Raw genomic sequence first — 16,810 nt, 5'->3', positions numbered from 1 at the left:
GCCTGGTATATCTCATTGTGCCAAAAAATAAAAAAAAAAGAAAGATGGATGTTAAATGCATACAGGAGCCAGCTTGAAAGGGTCCCCACTGCCCATGTGTGGGACAATCTGAGCATCAGACTAAATCACGATAGTAACAGAGTAAAGCTCTTTAAATAAAACAGGACAACACAAGTCTATACTGATATAAATAAATAAAATGAATAAGTTGAAAGTTTGATGAGGAACATTACAGTTACATAGTTTTAAAGCATCTCCCCTGAAGATATTTATAACAAAGGGAAAAAAGTAATTTTACCGTGGAGAAGCCTGGGAGGAACTATCTTAAAGTGATCAAAGTAAATATAGCCAATAAAGGACAAAACTGAGTGTCAACTGATAGGATGCAATGAAAACATACACTGCATCGATTTTGTGATATTTCTGCCAAAGCTGGGTAACCTGCATTTGATCATGAGGAATAATCAGAAAAAAACCAAATTAGGGACATTCTAAAAGTAACCAGTCTGTAAATTCTAAAAGAGTCAAGGTCATGAAATGCTTTGGCTGTGGAACTTCCCTTCTGAAGAGACTAAAGAGACACGACAACTAAAGATGACGCTAATTCTGAAATGAATCCTTTCATTAGGTATCCTTCAGTAAAGGATAAAACTGGACAACTGGTGACATTTGAATGGGACCTGAGATTTAAATGGCAGTAATGAATCAATGTTAATTTTCTGATTTTAACGATCATATTGCGGTTATATAGGAGAATGTCCTTGTTTACAGGAAATCACACTAAAGAATTAGGGAGTGACAGGGCATCAAATTGGCAGCTTACTGTCAAATGGTTAAAGAAAAAACTCTGTTTAATATATTTGCAATATTTTCAATGCCAAGTATGAGGCTGTTTTTAAAATACATCTCTTTTTTTTTTTTTTTTGCGGTACGCGGGCCTCTCACTGTTGTGGCCTCTCCCGCTGGGGAGCACAGGCTCCGGACGCACAGGCTCAGCGGCCATGGCTCACGGGCCCAGCCGCTCCGCAGCATGTGGGATCTTCCCAAACCGGGGCACGAACCTGTGTCCCCTGCATCGGCAGGTAGACTCTTAACCACTGCGCCACCAGGGAAGCCCTACATCTCTTTTTTTAATTAATTAATTTATTTTTAGCTGCATTGGGCCTTCATTGCTGTGCGCGGGCTTTCTCTCTAGTTGCGGTGAGCGGAGACTACTCTTCCTTGTGGCGCGCAGGCTTATTGCAGTGGCTTCTCTTGTTGCAGCGCACGTGCTCTAGATGCGCAGGCTTCAGTAGCTGTGGCGTGCGGGCTCTAGAGCACAGGCTCAATAGTTGTGGCACACGGGCTTAGCTGCTCCACGGCATGTGGGATCTTCCCGGACCAGGGCTCGAACCCATGTCCCCTACATTGGCAGGCGAATTCTTAACCGCTGTGCCACCAGGGAAACCCAAAATACATTTCTTCATACCTATTCATAATGAAGTCAAAAAACTAGGAACAGAAGGGAACTTCCTCAACCTGATAAAGGGTATCTATGAAAGAGCCACAGCTGGCAACATAATTAAAGGTGAAAGACTGTTTTCACCCTAAGATCAAGAACAAGACAAGGATGTCCACTCTTGCCATTTCTATTCAACACTGTACTTGAAGGTTCTAGCCAGGCCAATTAGGCAAGAAAATGAAATAAAAGGAATCCAAATTGGAAAGGAAGAAGTAAAACCAGCTCTTTTCACAGAAGATATAATCCTGTATATAGAAAACAAAAAATCAACTGTACTTCTCTATAATAGCAATGTACAAACTAAAATTGCAATAAGAAAACAAGTCCATTTACAATAGCATCAAAAAATGAAACAGAAATAAATTTAACAAGGAAGTAGAAAACATATACAGTGCAAACTGCAAAATGCTGTTGTAAGTAATTAAAGCAGATCTAAATAAATGGAAAGAACTCCATATTCATGGATTAGAAGATTTAATATCTTTAAGATAGCAATACTCCCCACAGAGATCAAAATCCCATCTGGTTGCTTCTTTGCAGATATTGACAAGCTCGTCCTAAAATTTGTATGGAAATGCAAGGGACCCAGGATTGTCAAAACAATCTTGAAAAATAAGAATGAAGATGGAGGACTCACACATCCTGACTTCAAAACTTACAATAAAGCTATAGTAATCAAAGTAGTGTGGTCTGGATAAGGACAGACTTACATATTAATAGAATAGATTGAAACCCTCACCCTTACAATCAACTGATTTCTGACAAGGATACCAAAACAATTCAATGGGGGAAAGAATAGTCTTTCCAACAAATGGTGCTGGGACAATCAGGCATCCACAGGCAAAAAGATGAAGCTGGACTCCTACCTTACACCATACACAAAAATTAACTCAAAACAGATCAAAGGCCTAAATGTAAGAGCTAAAACAATACAACTCTTAGAAGGAAACATAAGGGTAATAATGTATTAGCCATCAGCAGAGCACACAAAAACCACCGAGTAGCCCTAGGGAAGAAAGGAAGGTGGGAAAACTTTCACCAACCAAATAAAGAAGGAAAAAAGAAAGCTAATGTTTGTTTTCATTTCTTCTTGTTTGAAAAGCAAAATCTCAAATGCACTTGCTCCATAAAAACAAATCTTTTAAGTTCAATTAAAAACAAAGGATTTCATTCTTTTTTATGGCTGAGTAATACTACATTTTGTGTGTATGTGTGTGTGTGTGTGTGTCTTTGTGTGTGTGTACACCACATCATCTTTATCCACTCATTTACTGATGGGCACTTAGGTTACTTCCACATCTTGGCTATTGTAAATAATGCTGCAATGATCACAGGACTCCATATATCTTTTTGAATTAATGTTTTCATTTTCTTCAGATACATACCCAGAAGTAGAATTGCTGGATCATATGGTAGTTCTATTTTCAATATTTTGAGGAACCTTCATACTGTTTTCCACAGTGGCTGCACCAATTTACATCCCCACCAATAGTGCACAAGGGTTCTCTTTTCTCCACATCCTAACACTTCTTTGTTGTCTTTTTGATAATAGCCATCCTGACAGATGTGAGGTGAGATCTCATTGTGGTTTTGATTTATTTCCCTGACGATTAGTGATGAGCACCTTTTCATGTGCCTGTTGGCCATCTTTATGTCTTCTTTGGAAAAAATATCTATTAGATTCTCTGCCCATTTTTTTCTTTTAGATTTTTTTTTGATGTAGACCATTTTTAAACTTTTTATTGAATTTGTTACAATATTGCTTCTCTTTTATGTTTTGGTTTTTTGGCCCCGAGGCATGTGGGATCTTAGCTCCCCAACCAGGGATTGAACCCACACCCCTTGCACTGGACGGCGAAGTCTTAACCACTGGACTGCCAGGGAAGTCCCTCTCTGCCCATTTTTTGATTGGGTTGTTTATTTTCATGTTGAGTTGTATGAGTTCTTTGTATATTTTGGATATTAACCCCTTATCGGATATATCATTTCATCGTAGCATGATTTACAATAGCCAAGTTATAAAATAATCCAAGTGCACAGTAATAGATGAATAAAGATGTGAGAGATACATGTGTGTATGTGTGTGTGTCTATGTGTGTGTGTGTGTGTGTGTGTATATATATATATATATATATCAAACAATGGGATATTACTCAACCATAAAAACGAATGGAATCTTGTCATTTGCAACAACATGGATGGACCTAGAGGGTATTAGGTTAAGTGAAATAAGTCAGAGAGACAAATACTGTATGATTTCACTTGTATGTGGAATCTAACAAACAGAACAAATGAACAAACAAACAAACAGATACAGAGAACAAACAGGTGGTTGCCAGAGGGGAGGGGGCTGGGGAGGAGAGAAATAGGTGAGGGAGATTAAGAAGTACAAACTCCCAGTTACAAAATAAATGAGTGATGGGTATAAAATATACAGTGTGGGGAATATATTCAATAATTATGTAATATCTTTGTATGATGAGAGATGGTAACTAAACTTATCATGGTGATCATTTTGAAATGTACAGAAATATCAAATTGCTATATTGTGTAACAGGAACTAACATAGTGTTATAGGTAAATTATACTTCAAGAACAAACAGGGATCCCCTGGTGGTCCAGTGGTTAAGACTCCTCACTCCCAACACAGGGGGCCCAGCTTCAATCCCTGGTTAGGGAACTAGATCCCGCATGCCACAACCAAAGATTCCACATACTGCAACTAAAGATCCCGCATGCGGCAACAAAGACCCCTCACACTGCAACTAAAAACCCGGCGCAGCCAAATAAATAAATAAAATATTTAAAAAAAAAACAAAACTCCTAGGAAAAGAGGTCAGATTTGTGGTTACCAGAGGTGGAGGGATAGGGGAAGGGATAATTGGATGAAGGCAGTCAAAAGGTACAAACTTCCAGTTATGAGATAAATAAGTACCGGGAATGTAATGTACAACATGATAAATATAATTAACACTGTTCTATGCTATATATGAAAGTTGTTAAGAGAGTAAATCCAAGAGTTCACATCACGAGGAAAAATATTTTTTTCTATTTCTTTAATTTTGTATCTATATAGATGATGGATGTTCAGTAAACGTACCGTAGTAATCATTTCAGGATGTATGTAAGTCAAATCATTATGTTGTACACCTAAGACTTACACCATGCTGTATGCCAATTAGATCTCAATAAAACTGCAAGAAAAAAAAATAAAATGGAAATACACAAAGAACAATCAAAAGAAAGGGGAGAAAAAGAAAAGCTATATGTCCATTTTTTTGTCAAAGTTCTGCAAAGGGTCTCTTCAAAAATTTGTTGCTTTAACCATTTGCTAAAATGATCTGTAAAATCATTTAATTCTCAAGTATTTAGAATCCTACAACTCTAGAGCTGGATGGAAGAGTGGAAGCCATTCAGATCATCTTTCTCAATTTTGTAGATTTATTTTACAAATATGTAGATTCATACAAAAACCCAAATCTACACTTTTCTGTTTAGGAAATCATTAGAAGACCTTTAAAAAGTTATCTCCCATGTGCTCTCTTTCTCAAGAAGTTACTGGAATACATGTTTCAAATATACCATATATCTTTTGAATGAAGAAGCAAACCAAGATAGAACAAAATATGAGATTCAGGAAATTCATTATAGGAGAGAAACAAAGGGAAATTCCAGGCAACCACTTTACAGCAGGCCTGGAGCAAAACTAGTTCAGACTGCAGCTCAGGGGAAAGTGTCTGGAGGGAAAGTCTCCAAGGAAAAAATATGGAATCAATAGATCATTTAATAAGTTTGGTCATGTGAGAAATTGTACTAAGTGGCTATGGAAGCAACTGGGAAGAAGCAGAAATAAGTAAACAGAAAATGACAAAAGGCAAAAACAAAAATATGAACAAGAAAAAGAATGTCATCAGATTACACTACTTAGCCTGGCAGTGAATAATATTTGCAAAGGCATAATAATATAAATACTGAAGACTGCTATATCCAAAATCTGTGATATAACTAGTTTGGTAAGATGGAGCAAGAAGGAAGGATAAGGGAAGAGAATTAAATCTTTATTACCGTAAAAACAAATCAACAGATAATACCTAAAATTAAGAAATCAAGGAATAACAGTATTAGCATATTATTTGGAAATATTAAAATAAATTTCAAAATAAATAGCTTAAAGAGTTGAATGTGGGGACTTCCTTGGCGGTCCAGTGGTTAAGACTCTGCCCTTCCACTGCAGGGGACGCAGGTTCCATCCCTGGTTGGGGAACTAAGATCCCTGCATACAGCGCAGTGCAGCCCCCTCCCCACAAAAAAAGTTGAATGTGGTTGCCTCTGGGAGCAGGGAACTGCTGTTTTTGCTGTAAACCTTTTAGTACTATTTAACTCTTAAAACTCTGCCTGTATTACTTTGGTAAATATAAAAATTAATTTTTAAAACCAGCCATGTATTAAATAGATTCATTTAAGTTTTCCCTTAAAAGGCAGAATGTTGGGCTTCCCTGGTGGCGCAGTGGTTGAGAGTCCGCCTGCCGATGCAGGGCACACGGGTTCGTGCCCCGGTCCGGGAAGATCCCACATGCCGCGGAGCCATGGCCGCTGAGCCTGCGCGTCCGGAGCCTTTGCTCCACAACGGGAGAGGCCACACAGTGTAGAGGCCCGTGTACCACACACACAAAAAAAAGGCAGAATGTTTGACTTTTAGCATATATGTAGTAGGTCATGTGTTCTTCAGAAAATAAATCACCAGTGCAAGTACTGAATTCAGAATCTCATTCCTTAAGAATCTCAATTACACATTAGGTTTGCCCCACAAGCCATTTTTTTTGTATTTAATAGAAGAAAACAAAAACAAAAACAAATGAGTTGCAGGGCCCATTATGCTAGTCACTGAATTGCTGGATATTTTTTATCCAGTTACTACTGCAAGTGAACTTGGATCCCTTGAGGCAAAAAGCTCCATAATAAGCAGTATTATCTTCCTCATAAACTGATCTTGAGTGAGACTTTGTTGCTATACTACAAAGGCAACTATACAGCTATTTAAAAAATTAAAACTATTAAAAAGCACCGATTACAAACATTGATATGTATCACATGAGCTGTCAAAGGAATATTCTTTATTATATATCACTTCATAAAACAATTATACAATCTCTACTGCCAGCAACTCAATTATACTAGCATCATGACTCCAACTGATGATGAGAAACTGCCTATTCTCAGAGCCAAAGTACAGCAAGAGAGCAAGGCAAAATCCCTTCTGAGGTTCTAACAGAGATTAGAGCTTTTAAAAATATAAGGTCTCAGATTCATGGAGTTGGGAGGAACTTGAAAGATGATCTGGTCCAGCACCCACAACCACGCGGCCAAGCTCATGGCAGACCAGGACCAGAATCCAGTTGAACTGAGTCTTTGTACAATATGTAGAGCCTTTTTCCACCCCACTGTCCTGTCCCTTATGTCCTATCCCTTTTCAAACCAACGTAGTTCCTACGAATAACTCAGACCTGCAAGAAATCTTGGAAATACACTACCACCTCTAATTTCTTTATAAGAGACACACACACAAATACTAATTACTGGCTACACTGACATTAGGAGAATGGAAATGGCAAACTGTAAGCAAAAACTGAATTATGTTTATGGTTAGGGCTTCCTACTTCTAGGAGCCTGTGTCCCTGTCAAATTCATCCAACAAATAATGGACTCCTACTATGTGCCAGACACTGTGCTAGGTGCCAGGGATACCATTACAGGGACCCTTGCTCCTTCAGAGCTCCTGCCCCCAAATATAACTCTACATGTCCTAAAATAAAGTAGCCTGTAACACTGGGCAAAGGATCATGATGATTTTTTTAAAAAATAAATTTAATTTTATTTTATTTATTTTTGGCTACGTTGGGTCTTCGAAAGCTGCGCGAGTGCTTTCTCTAGTCATGGCAAGCAGGGGCTACTCTTCATTTCAGTGTGTGGGCTTCTCACTGCGGTGGCTTCTCTTGTTGCAGAGCACGGGCTCTAGGCATGTGGGCTTCAGTAGTTGTGGCACGTGGGCTCAACACTTGTGGCCTGCTGAACCTAGAGCGCAGGCTCAGTAGCTGTGGCACACGGGCTTAGCTGCTCTGCGGCATGTGGGATCTTCCCGGACCAGGGCTCAAACCCGTGTCCCCTGCATTGGCAGGCGGATTGTTAACCGCTGCGCCACCGGGAAGTCCCATCATGGTTTTTTAATTGAACTCTTCCCTGAGCTACCAATCCACAAACTGGATCATCATTTTGGTTCTCTTCCTGGATGTTTAAGGACTGCTCAGTCTGGTCCACTGTCCTGAGGGGCCTCGAGTTATCCAACTTCCCAATACAGCCAGCTCTTGAAGTGCCAACCTGACTGCACTGCTGTGCTCTACCGCTGCACCTGACCAACCTGTTCTCTTGGTATGCCTTTAGAACACCAGCCACCCAACAGGCAGCACCGACATCTCACCTGCCTGGACTTCTTCCCACTGCCTGCAGCTGAATCTCCCCACAACAGCCTTCTCTACCCTGCTGGTCCCTCCTAGCTAATTTCAAAGTCACGCAGGCCCAAGTCCTTAGGCCTCTGATTCCTCCATCTCCCCCCATACCCAGTCAAAGCTGCTGAATCTTCTTTCACACATATCTTCTGCAGACATTCTCCTTTCCTTGTTATTTGCACTACTACTTTATCCTCTGTCGATCTCTGACTGCATTTCAACTGTGCTTCCAAAAATAGCCAGATTAATTGTCCACAATCACAGCTTACATGTCACTACTACTCAAAAGGTATCTGAGGCTATTTCCTTTACGATACAATCTCACTGTGCCTTGATTATACTGTGAATTGAACAATATACACATCTAAGCCTTTGCTAATACCATCCCTTCTATCTAAAATATTCTTTCTCTTCCCCTTCTCTGTTGACCCAAATTTTATACTCCCTTCAAAGGCATTTGCCTACCATATTCTCTGTGAAGCCCTCCCTGATCTCACTGCTGGAAGAGCATTCTGAGCAGAGGGACAACAGTGCAAATAATCTGAGCAAGAGCGAATCAAGCAAGACCAGTGCAACTGGATGAGGTGAGAGCATTTTGGAAACAAAATCAGAGAGGTAATGCAAGGCCAGACGCCACAGGGCCCTCTTAACCGTTATAAGGACTTTAAGTCTGAACAAAATGGGGATCAACTGCAAGGTTTTCTATATTCCCTACAAAGATGTATGACTTGGATTTCAAAAAGATCATGTTGCCAGTGGTGACAAGAGCAGGTTATATGTAGAGTGGCAGGTGCAGAAGCAAGGAAACTGGTTAAGAGGCTATTATAGTAATCTGGGTAAAAGGGTGATTAGAACCAGGGTGGTGGCAGTGAGAAGAGTCTGAATCTGGATGTATATGCTGACTGGATGAGGGCTATGAGAACAATAAAGGAGTTAAGGATGATTCCAAGTTGTTAGCCTAAACAAGTGGAAGAGCAGAGGTGTCACTACCTGAGATAAGGGAGAAGACGGTGGCAGGAGCAGGTTTTGAGGTAGAAGATTTGGTGACAGGTTTTGGACATGATCAGTTTAAGATGTATATCAGGGGCTTCCCTGGTGGCGAAGTGGCTGAGAATCCGCCTGCCAATGAAGGGGACATGGGTTCAAACCCTGGTCCGGGAAGATCCCACATGCCACAGAGCAACTAAGCCCGTGTGCCACACTACTAAAGCCCGTGTGCCACAGCTATTGAAGCCTGCACACCTAGAGCCTGTGCTCCACGACGAAGGGGAGCCCCCACTTGTCGCTAAAGAAAGCTCGTGCCCAGCAACGAAGACCCAAAAAATGCGCAAAAAAAAAGGATGTATATCAGACATACAAAGGAAAATGTTGAGTAGAAGTTTATTACTTAAATCTGAAATTCAGGGGAGAGGTTCTGGCTACCGATACGCATTTGGGAATTGCCCGAATACAGATCAAGCCAGTTTCATAAAACTTCTGTGATGACGGGTATATTCTATATCTGCACTGCCCCATTTGGCAGCCACAAGCCACATATGACTTGAAATGTGGACAGGGTGACTGAAGAACTGAATCGTTAATTTTAGTTAATTTACAGTTAAATAAGCACATGTGGTAAGTGGCTACAAATTGGACGAAACACATATATGTGATTGGATGAGAACCCTGGTGAGTGTAGGTAGAGAAGATTGGGTACTGGGGCAAGCCTACCACATGGATTATTTGTGATAGGAAAAAAAAAACCCTCAAATCTCCATTAACAACAGAATAAAAAAATAATTAGTGACATTTTCACATAAGATTGTCTTTCAACAGTGAACACATACATCTATGTGAATGAATCTCAAAAACACTGTTAAATGAAAAATAGTAACTCAGAGAAGAAAATTTTCCATAAAGGTCAACAACAGACAAAACTAAACAATGTACTGTTTAGGAATACATTAAGATTGATAAAGCAATAAAGAAAAATCAAGGGAATTTATATCCAAATTCATCATCTCTTCAGGGGATGGTGAGCACAAAGGGCTTCAAAGTTACCAGAAATTTCCTAAACTAGATGGTGGGTACACAGGTGTTCATTTTGTTATTCTTCTTTGTCCTATACACTCTGGCATGTATAATATTAAATAATTAAAAGAGTAAAAAATTATGAGGCAGTATATGGTTAAATGTAAAATGGGTATTTCAAAATATCTTAAAATCATTAAGTTCAGAAAAAGGAAAGATAACTGTGTGGCCTGTATAAGGTCTAGAAAGGACAGGTTGAGTCATATAAAGAAAAGAGGGAAAGGCATTCTAGAATGGGAATCAACAGGTCATGTACAAGAATCAGTAAATTAGTGAGTCTGACCAGAGAAGAATGAAGTTAGGTTGAAAAGCTGGGCTAAGACCAGCTTATGAGATGCTTAAATGCTGGGTCAAGAAGTTTGGACTTGATCTTGAAATAGTGCGTAACCACTGATGGTGTCTAAACAAGACAACAGCAGTGATAAGCATCAACTAATAGGAAAATAGGAGGCTGGAAAAATCAGTTATGAAACTTGAAGATGTGAGATGTCAGGGAAGATTTATTATGGCCTGAACTAGGATCCTGATGGATAATCAAGTTTACTCCAAGAAACTTTAAGATGAAAGATTGAAGGGAGTTTGGTATTGGGAACAGGCAGTGAAGGGAAAAGAGAGATTCATAGATTACTCCAATTTTCAAGCTAAACTGAGAAAATGATAACACCAACATATGCAAAACTAGGAAATTAAACAGAGAAAACCAGTGTTGAAGGAAGACCATTAATTCATTCATGGGATAAATATGTCAAGCAGTGTGATATCTTCCCCTCAGGGATCGGCCTGTGAGTCCTACTTTTTTCTTTCTTTCTTTTTTTTTTTAGTTACATACTTTTAATGGGCAAAGAGAAAGTATACAGTTCTTTGGGAAGAATAAAAGCTTTTATATCTTTTAACTCTATAAGAATTTTATAAGTACCATTTTATTTTATTTATTTTTAAATTTATGTTATCTATTTATTTATGGCTGCATTGGGTCTTCATTGCTGTGTGTGGGCTTTCTCTAATTGCAGTGAGTGGGGGCTACTCTTCATTGTGGTGTGCGGGCTTCTCATTGTGGTGGCTTCTCTTGTCACGGAGCACAGGCTCTAGGCACGCGGGCTTCATTAGTTGTGGCACGTGGGCTCAGTAGTTGTGGCTCATGGGCTCTAGAGTGCAGGCTCAGTAGTTGTGGCGCATGGTCTTAGTTGCTCCGTGGCATGTGGGATCTTCCCGGACCAGGGCTCAAACCCGTGTCCACTGCATTAGCAGGCGGATTCTTAACCACTGTGCCACCAGGGAGGCCCAGTACCATTTTAAAAGAAGAGTACTGTGGGGACTTCCCTGGTGGTCCAGTGGCTAAGACTCCACAGTCCCAATGCAGGGGTCCTGGGTTCCATTCCTGGTCAGGGAACTAGATCCCACATGTGTGCCGCAACTAAAGGTCCTGCATGCCTCAAGGAAGACCTGGTGGAGCCAAATAAATAAATATTTTTTTAAAAAAAAAGAAAAGAGGAAAACATGATCTACTAACTTTTAGAAAAAGAGTACTGTGAAAATAATACGGAGTTGCTTTTCAAAATAAATTGAAAGAAGGAACAGAACACAAAAATGGAGATGTTCAGTGAAAGGTCAGAGGTGAAGGAATGGACGAGTCACTACATGACTGAATGCTCCTTGAGGACAGAATTTATAACTGACTGTCTTTGCATCCCCCACAGCAATGAGCACAGTGAGTGATCACTACAGAACAGACATTCAAGTAAGGCTGAATGAACAGACAGAAGAGTGAGGGCAGACTGAAGACAAGCCAGTTAGGAAGACCCTACCCGAGCCTTCAGAACCCAACATACCTTAGAGGATCTAACCCTATGGAAAGAGAGTTTAGCCTTCTCACCCTGGCTGAAAGGTAGGCTGAGCCTTTGGTACCTGTTTAGGAGATCTAAAATACCAACAGGAAAACGGAAAGGAAACCCATTCTCAAGGAAACATACACTGAACTTCTGCTCCCCACATTACTCCCTAATGAGACCGTGCCCAACTCTAACCTTTAAGGCAGATAGGCAGAATGTAACTTTTTATGTGTGTGGCTAACGCTAAAGATATTCAAGGGCATCCGGTCCTTTTAAATTGTTAAAAGACATTGTTCTGGTTAAAAGTGGTTTAAAAGCCTGAATCTTAATAGGTAGCCCACCTAGCAAACCACCGTTTCTTAAGCCTGTAGAACAGAGAAATGCAAAGTAGAGCTACCTGCAAAGTGAGATGACTGACGCTCAGGTGTTTCAAGTGGTTGCCAGGAACTGGGCTATTACCTCCAGGTTCCCCTAGGTTCAGATGATTCTGCAGAGCTCCCGCTTATCCAATATGGCTGAACAGAGAACAATGAGGCTGCTTTTTAAATGAACTGATCTTATACAAATGCTGTAAGACCACTCCTTTCTCAAGAGGTTAGAACAGGAAACGAATGCCCAAACACTGGCAAAGGCAGTATAAAATAACAGTTAAGAGCTCAGGCTCTGGCACCAGACAGACACAGGTTAAATCCCAGCTCTTCCAGTAAGTAGCTATGTAACCATCTCAGTTAACGTGTTCTTCCTACTATGTAGAGTAGGATTGAGTACCTTCCTTAAGATCGGAATATATGGTAACTTCCGGGGTTAGTATGTTCCTTCCTAAAACTACACCCTGATCCCTTTGATTGGACCTGCATTTTCCTTACTAGCCTCAGCCACTAATTTTTAGTGTAGAGCTTTCTAAATGGTTGATCTCATTTATTACGCTTTGAGTCTCGAATTTCCCTCTCTGAGAACCACCATATTTTGAAGCTCTGGTTGTTCAACCCATGCCCTGGACTTCATCAATGAAAGTGAAGAACAGTGGCAGAAAACCATAGAGAAAAGTGAATTGTAAGTTGAACATATAAACCTTTTAGTTGTATAAAACTTAAAATTGATGCTTTCTTTAAAATCACAAATTCTGTACAATGGAGATAAGGTGGAGTGAAACACAGCCTATTAGCAACAATTTTAAAAAGTGTTCTGACATGAAGGAGGCCCAGGGAGGTGCCCCGCCTATGCTCAGCACCTCCACTTCCCTTTCTAAACTCAGGGATCTTTTTGCATGTTGTAGTGGATTCTGGGGTGTAGTAGGAAACAGAAGAGGGAAAAGAAGTTCCACAGATTCCTCATTTGCATTAGGCCTCCTTTAGTACCATTACTACTATCCTAGTTCAGGCAGTAAAGACTAAGGCCCAACCAGTTTCTCTGCCTCAGGCCTCTCCACTCTCTTACAATCCTGCACACAGCTACCAAACTAATTTCCTGAACAACCAGTTTCATTAGATCACTTCCCACCTCAAAAACTCCTAATGGCTCCCTACCAATTATTAACCAGAAAAAGCCCAACTAAAATCCAAAGGTCAAGCTAGCATTTTCCTACTTTTATAACACAGGACTTGTTTCTTCCTAATTCCCCCAAGGAAATTCTCTAAGGCTCTGACTAATCTGCTCACCGTCCTCCCAACACAGACAGGCTAACCTGTACACCTAGGTAGGATTACACCCACCTTCTGCCTTTCCTTCAAAGGTCAGCCCAGACCCCCTCCTCTATCTTTGTCCCGCACCATGCTCCTAAAACACATCCCGCGCAGCTTCTGACCCTCTCAGTTGGCTATGCTCTCGTGGCATCTCAATCCGCTCCAGCCATTATGAAGGCAGACCATATTACACAGAGGGTCATCACTGTACCCTGCACTTATTAGGTCCCAGATATTTGTTAAACCAGACGAAGAGTTCAAATAATGTACCTAAGTAGGGCAAGACAATACTGCCCATCTTTGCCAATTCCTCTTTATTCACAGTAAAGGGTATTCAGCGTTCGCTACAACGCTGAAAATTTCTAGTACACACAGAGCAGCCAAGTGGAGAGAGCACGCCACCGGATGGCAAAAACCTGCGTCCCAATCCTGGTTTCTGCCACAATCTCTCCTGGGCCTTGGTTGTCTCAGGTGTAAAACAAGGGAGCTGCGGTGAAGGATCCCAGGGTATCTTTCGGCTCCCAAATTCCCTCCCACAGTAAAGCCAATATTCAGCTACTCGCTAAGGCGGAGGCAGGCAAACTTTTACACTTCCCAAGGCTGGCATTTCCATAGAGGAGTGGAAACTCAGTCCGCAGAAGAAAAAGCGGAGCTGAGAGGAAGGTGAGAAGCGGTCTCCCTGGACTCGGATCCTTTACCCCATAGCAAAGGACAGTCCGCCTCGGCTTCCCAGTCACTCACAGGAAGACTCTCCCCAGAGTGGCGCGGCCCTGCGCGGCTCCCGGCAGCGGGCCGGGGTGACTGTCCGCGCCCGCGCCCCGCGCCCCCCGCACTTGTGACACACGACCGCTGACCCCGGGTCACAGCCTCCGTCCGCCCTCACCGCCCGAGGGACACCCTCCTCTCCGGGCAAGGGCCCTAGCTCCCGCCCCGCGAGCAGCCCTTCCGGGCCCCGTGCGGCCTCAGTGCGGCAGTCCGGGCCCCAGGCCGGCGGGACAGGCGGCGTGAGGGGCGGCGGCTTTAAGTGCTGAATCACCACTTTGCAACCCGAGCTCCAAACCACCGTGACCCAAGGGCCCCGAGGGCCCAGGCGCTCCGCTCGGCTTACCCACAGAGGCGCTCCGGAGGGGACAGGCGGGCGCCGAGGACCGAGCGGAAGGTGCTGGACAGCGCGGGGTGCAGCAGCCACGTTAGCCGGTACCGCATACCCCAGCGCAGCCGCCGGGACCACAGCGAACGCTTCCTTCTTGCGCCGGAGCCGGCCTTGCTCACTGCGCATGCTCAGTCCGCCGCGCCGCGCCGCGCCGCCTCCCGGGAGCCTCCGAGCGGCCGCCTCCCCGGGTTTTGCCTGGAGCCCGACAGGGCGGGGACGGAGGGCGGCCAGGGCCGGAGCTAGCGGGCGGTACGGAGTCTGGCCAGGGAGCTGTGGGAACCCAGCCATCAGGCTTCCCGGGGCGGGGAGGGGCCCGGCCGGCTCACGCCAGGCGCACGCGTGAGGGTGGCGATGTGTATCTGGCTCTGTGTTAGCAGGGGTCAAGGGGCTCACGAATACTGTGAGGACACAAGGGACCACGTTTGCGGAGGCGCCCTCATTGGCTGTCGGCCCCGGCAGTGCAGGTGTTGGAACAAGGTCTGCGAACTAGGCGACCTCGCACAAAACCAGTCGGCAGCGGGCGCGCGGCCCGCGGGCTCCCTCTAGAGCGCGGTGGGGACGTGGACCGCGGGGTAGGGGACCGGGAAGAAGTTAGACTCGAGGGCCCCCCCAGATGGAGGCCGGGACCCTGGGAGGAGTTTCCATCCTGGGAAACTAGCAGCCGTTCAAAGAGCAAGGTGGAGATGGGACAGGCCACAGCAAAACAAGGCTTTCGGGGGTTTACAAATCTAGAATAGAAACTACCGCTCTGTACTACTACTATATATTTTTAAAAACATTTATATGTAGTACTACTACTATTGTTAGTGTACTTCAGTCACTATTCGTAAGACAAGACTTTTTTCCTCCCGATGGCTTTCTGCTGTTTTGCACCCGAAAATAATTTAATAGTTGTTATGAATCTGACTTTCCGTTACGTTATTTTACAGGGGTCTTTAAAGAAAAGCGAAATTAGGGTCAGCAACCCTCTAGCTTAAGTCCTTTTAGGTTCTTGATGTGGCATACCGGAGACTACGGCCGAAGACAGTGCTCTGAATCCTATTATAGCTTCAAATGGGAATTCAGGAGGATTCCTTAATCAAGTGGTTGCTTCATCAAAGAGTATTCGGGCATCTTTTTTACCAGTTTCTGCTAAAGGCAAACGTTGGATGGATGAAAACTGAGATAGCAGAGAGAAGGAAGCACTCCTAGTGCAGTGTAAGGTAAAATTTCACAATGTTACTTTCTAGTTCCAGCCCATCTGTATTAGTTTCCTGTGGTTGCCATAACAAATTACCACAAATTTAGTGGCTTAAAACAACAGAAATTTATTCTCTCACATCCTGGCTGCCAGAAGTCCAAATCAAGATGTTGGCAGGGCTGCACTCCCTGCAGAAGGTCTTAGGAGAGAATCCGTTCTTTGCCTCTTTCAGCTTCCGTGGCTTGAGGCCATATCACTCCAATGTCTGCCTCTGTCTTTACATTGCCTTCTCTTCTGTGTCTTTCTTCTTCTTTTGTCTCTTATTAGGACATTTGTCATTAGATTTAGGGCACAATCAGGTAATCCAGGATGATCTCATCTCATCCTTAACTTAATTACATCTGCAAAGACACTTTTTCCAAATAATGTAACACAGGCTACTGGGTTTAGGACGTAGACATATCTTTTGGGGGGCCGTTACTCACCCCACCCTTCTAGCCTCTACACCTGCCATCCACCAACTCCAATTCACACAGCTGTCACAGCTAATTGATGCTTACAACAACACTAACTTGTCAGTGCTCTTTCAAGCCCTATTGAAAAGGCATTGCCTTTACAAAACTTTCCTTCAATTCCATTCCTCACATACCCCATTGGAAGTAACACTCTGATCTGAGCCGCCACTCTCTAAAGGCATTTATTTGACTCTTAACCTTCCATATGGGTAAGAAGCAGTAGATTAGGAATGATGTCTTTATCATTTTTGTATATCATCTGGCAGCAAGCACAATGCTTAGGCAATGCTTGTCAAGTGCATGGTTGCTGAATCTTATTAAGCCTCTAGATGTAACTACCATTTATAGGAAATACAGGGGACAAATGTGTTAACTTA

The 16,810-nt window shown here is 42.7% G+C and overlaps 1 protein-coding gene across 3 annotated transcripts in view; it reads right to left on the bottom strand.

The window, feature by feature from the left end:
• Positions 1-14,830, bottom strand: part of IDE (insulin degrading enzyme) — a 109,100-nt gene extending 94,270 nt beyond the window's left edge. For 2 of the 3 annotated variants that reach the window (XM_065894842.1, XM_065894841.1), the window contains exon 1: positions 14,694-14,791. In XM_065894842.1, the coding sequence (XP_065750914.1) occupies positions 14,694-14,791 (98 nt within the window). Of the gene's footprint in view, positions 1-14,693 lie in introns of all 3 variants that reach the window. The other variant, XM_065894840.1, reaches the window with a different exon arrangement.
• Positions 14,831-16,810: the final 1,980 nt, after the last annotated feature.

This window comes from Phocoena phocoena, chromosome 16 (genome assembly GCF_963924675.1).
Source record: "Phocoena phocoena chromosome 16, mPhoPho1.1, whole genome shotgun sequence".
NCBI classification, from domain to species: domain Eukaryota; kingdom Metazoa; phylum Chordata; class Mammalia; order Artiodactyla; family Phocoenidae; genus Phocoena; species Phocoena phocoena.
This window is presented reverse-complemented; position numbering and strand designations above follow the sequence as displayed.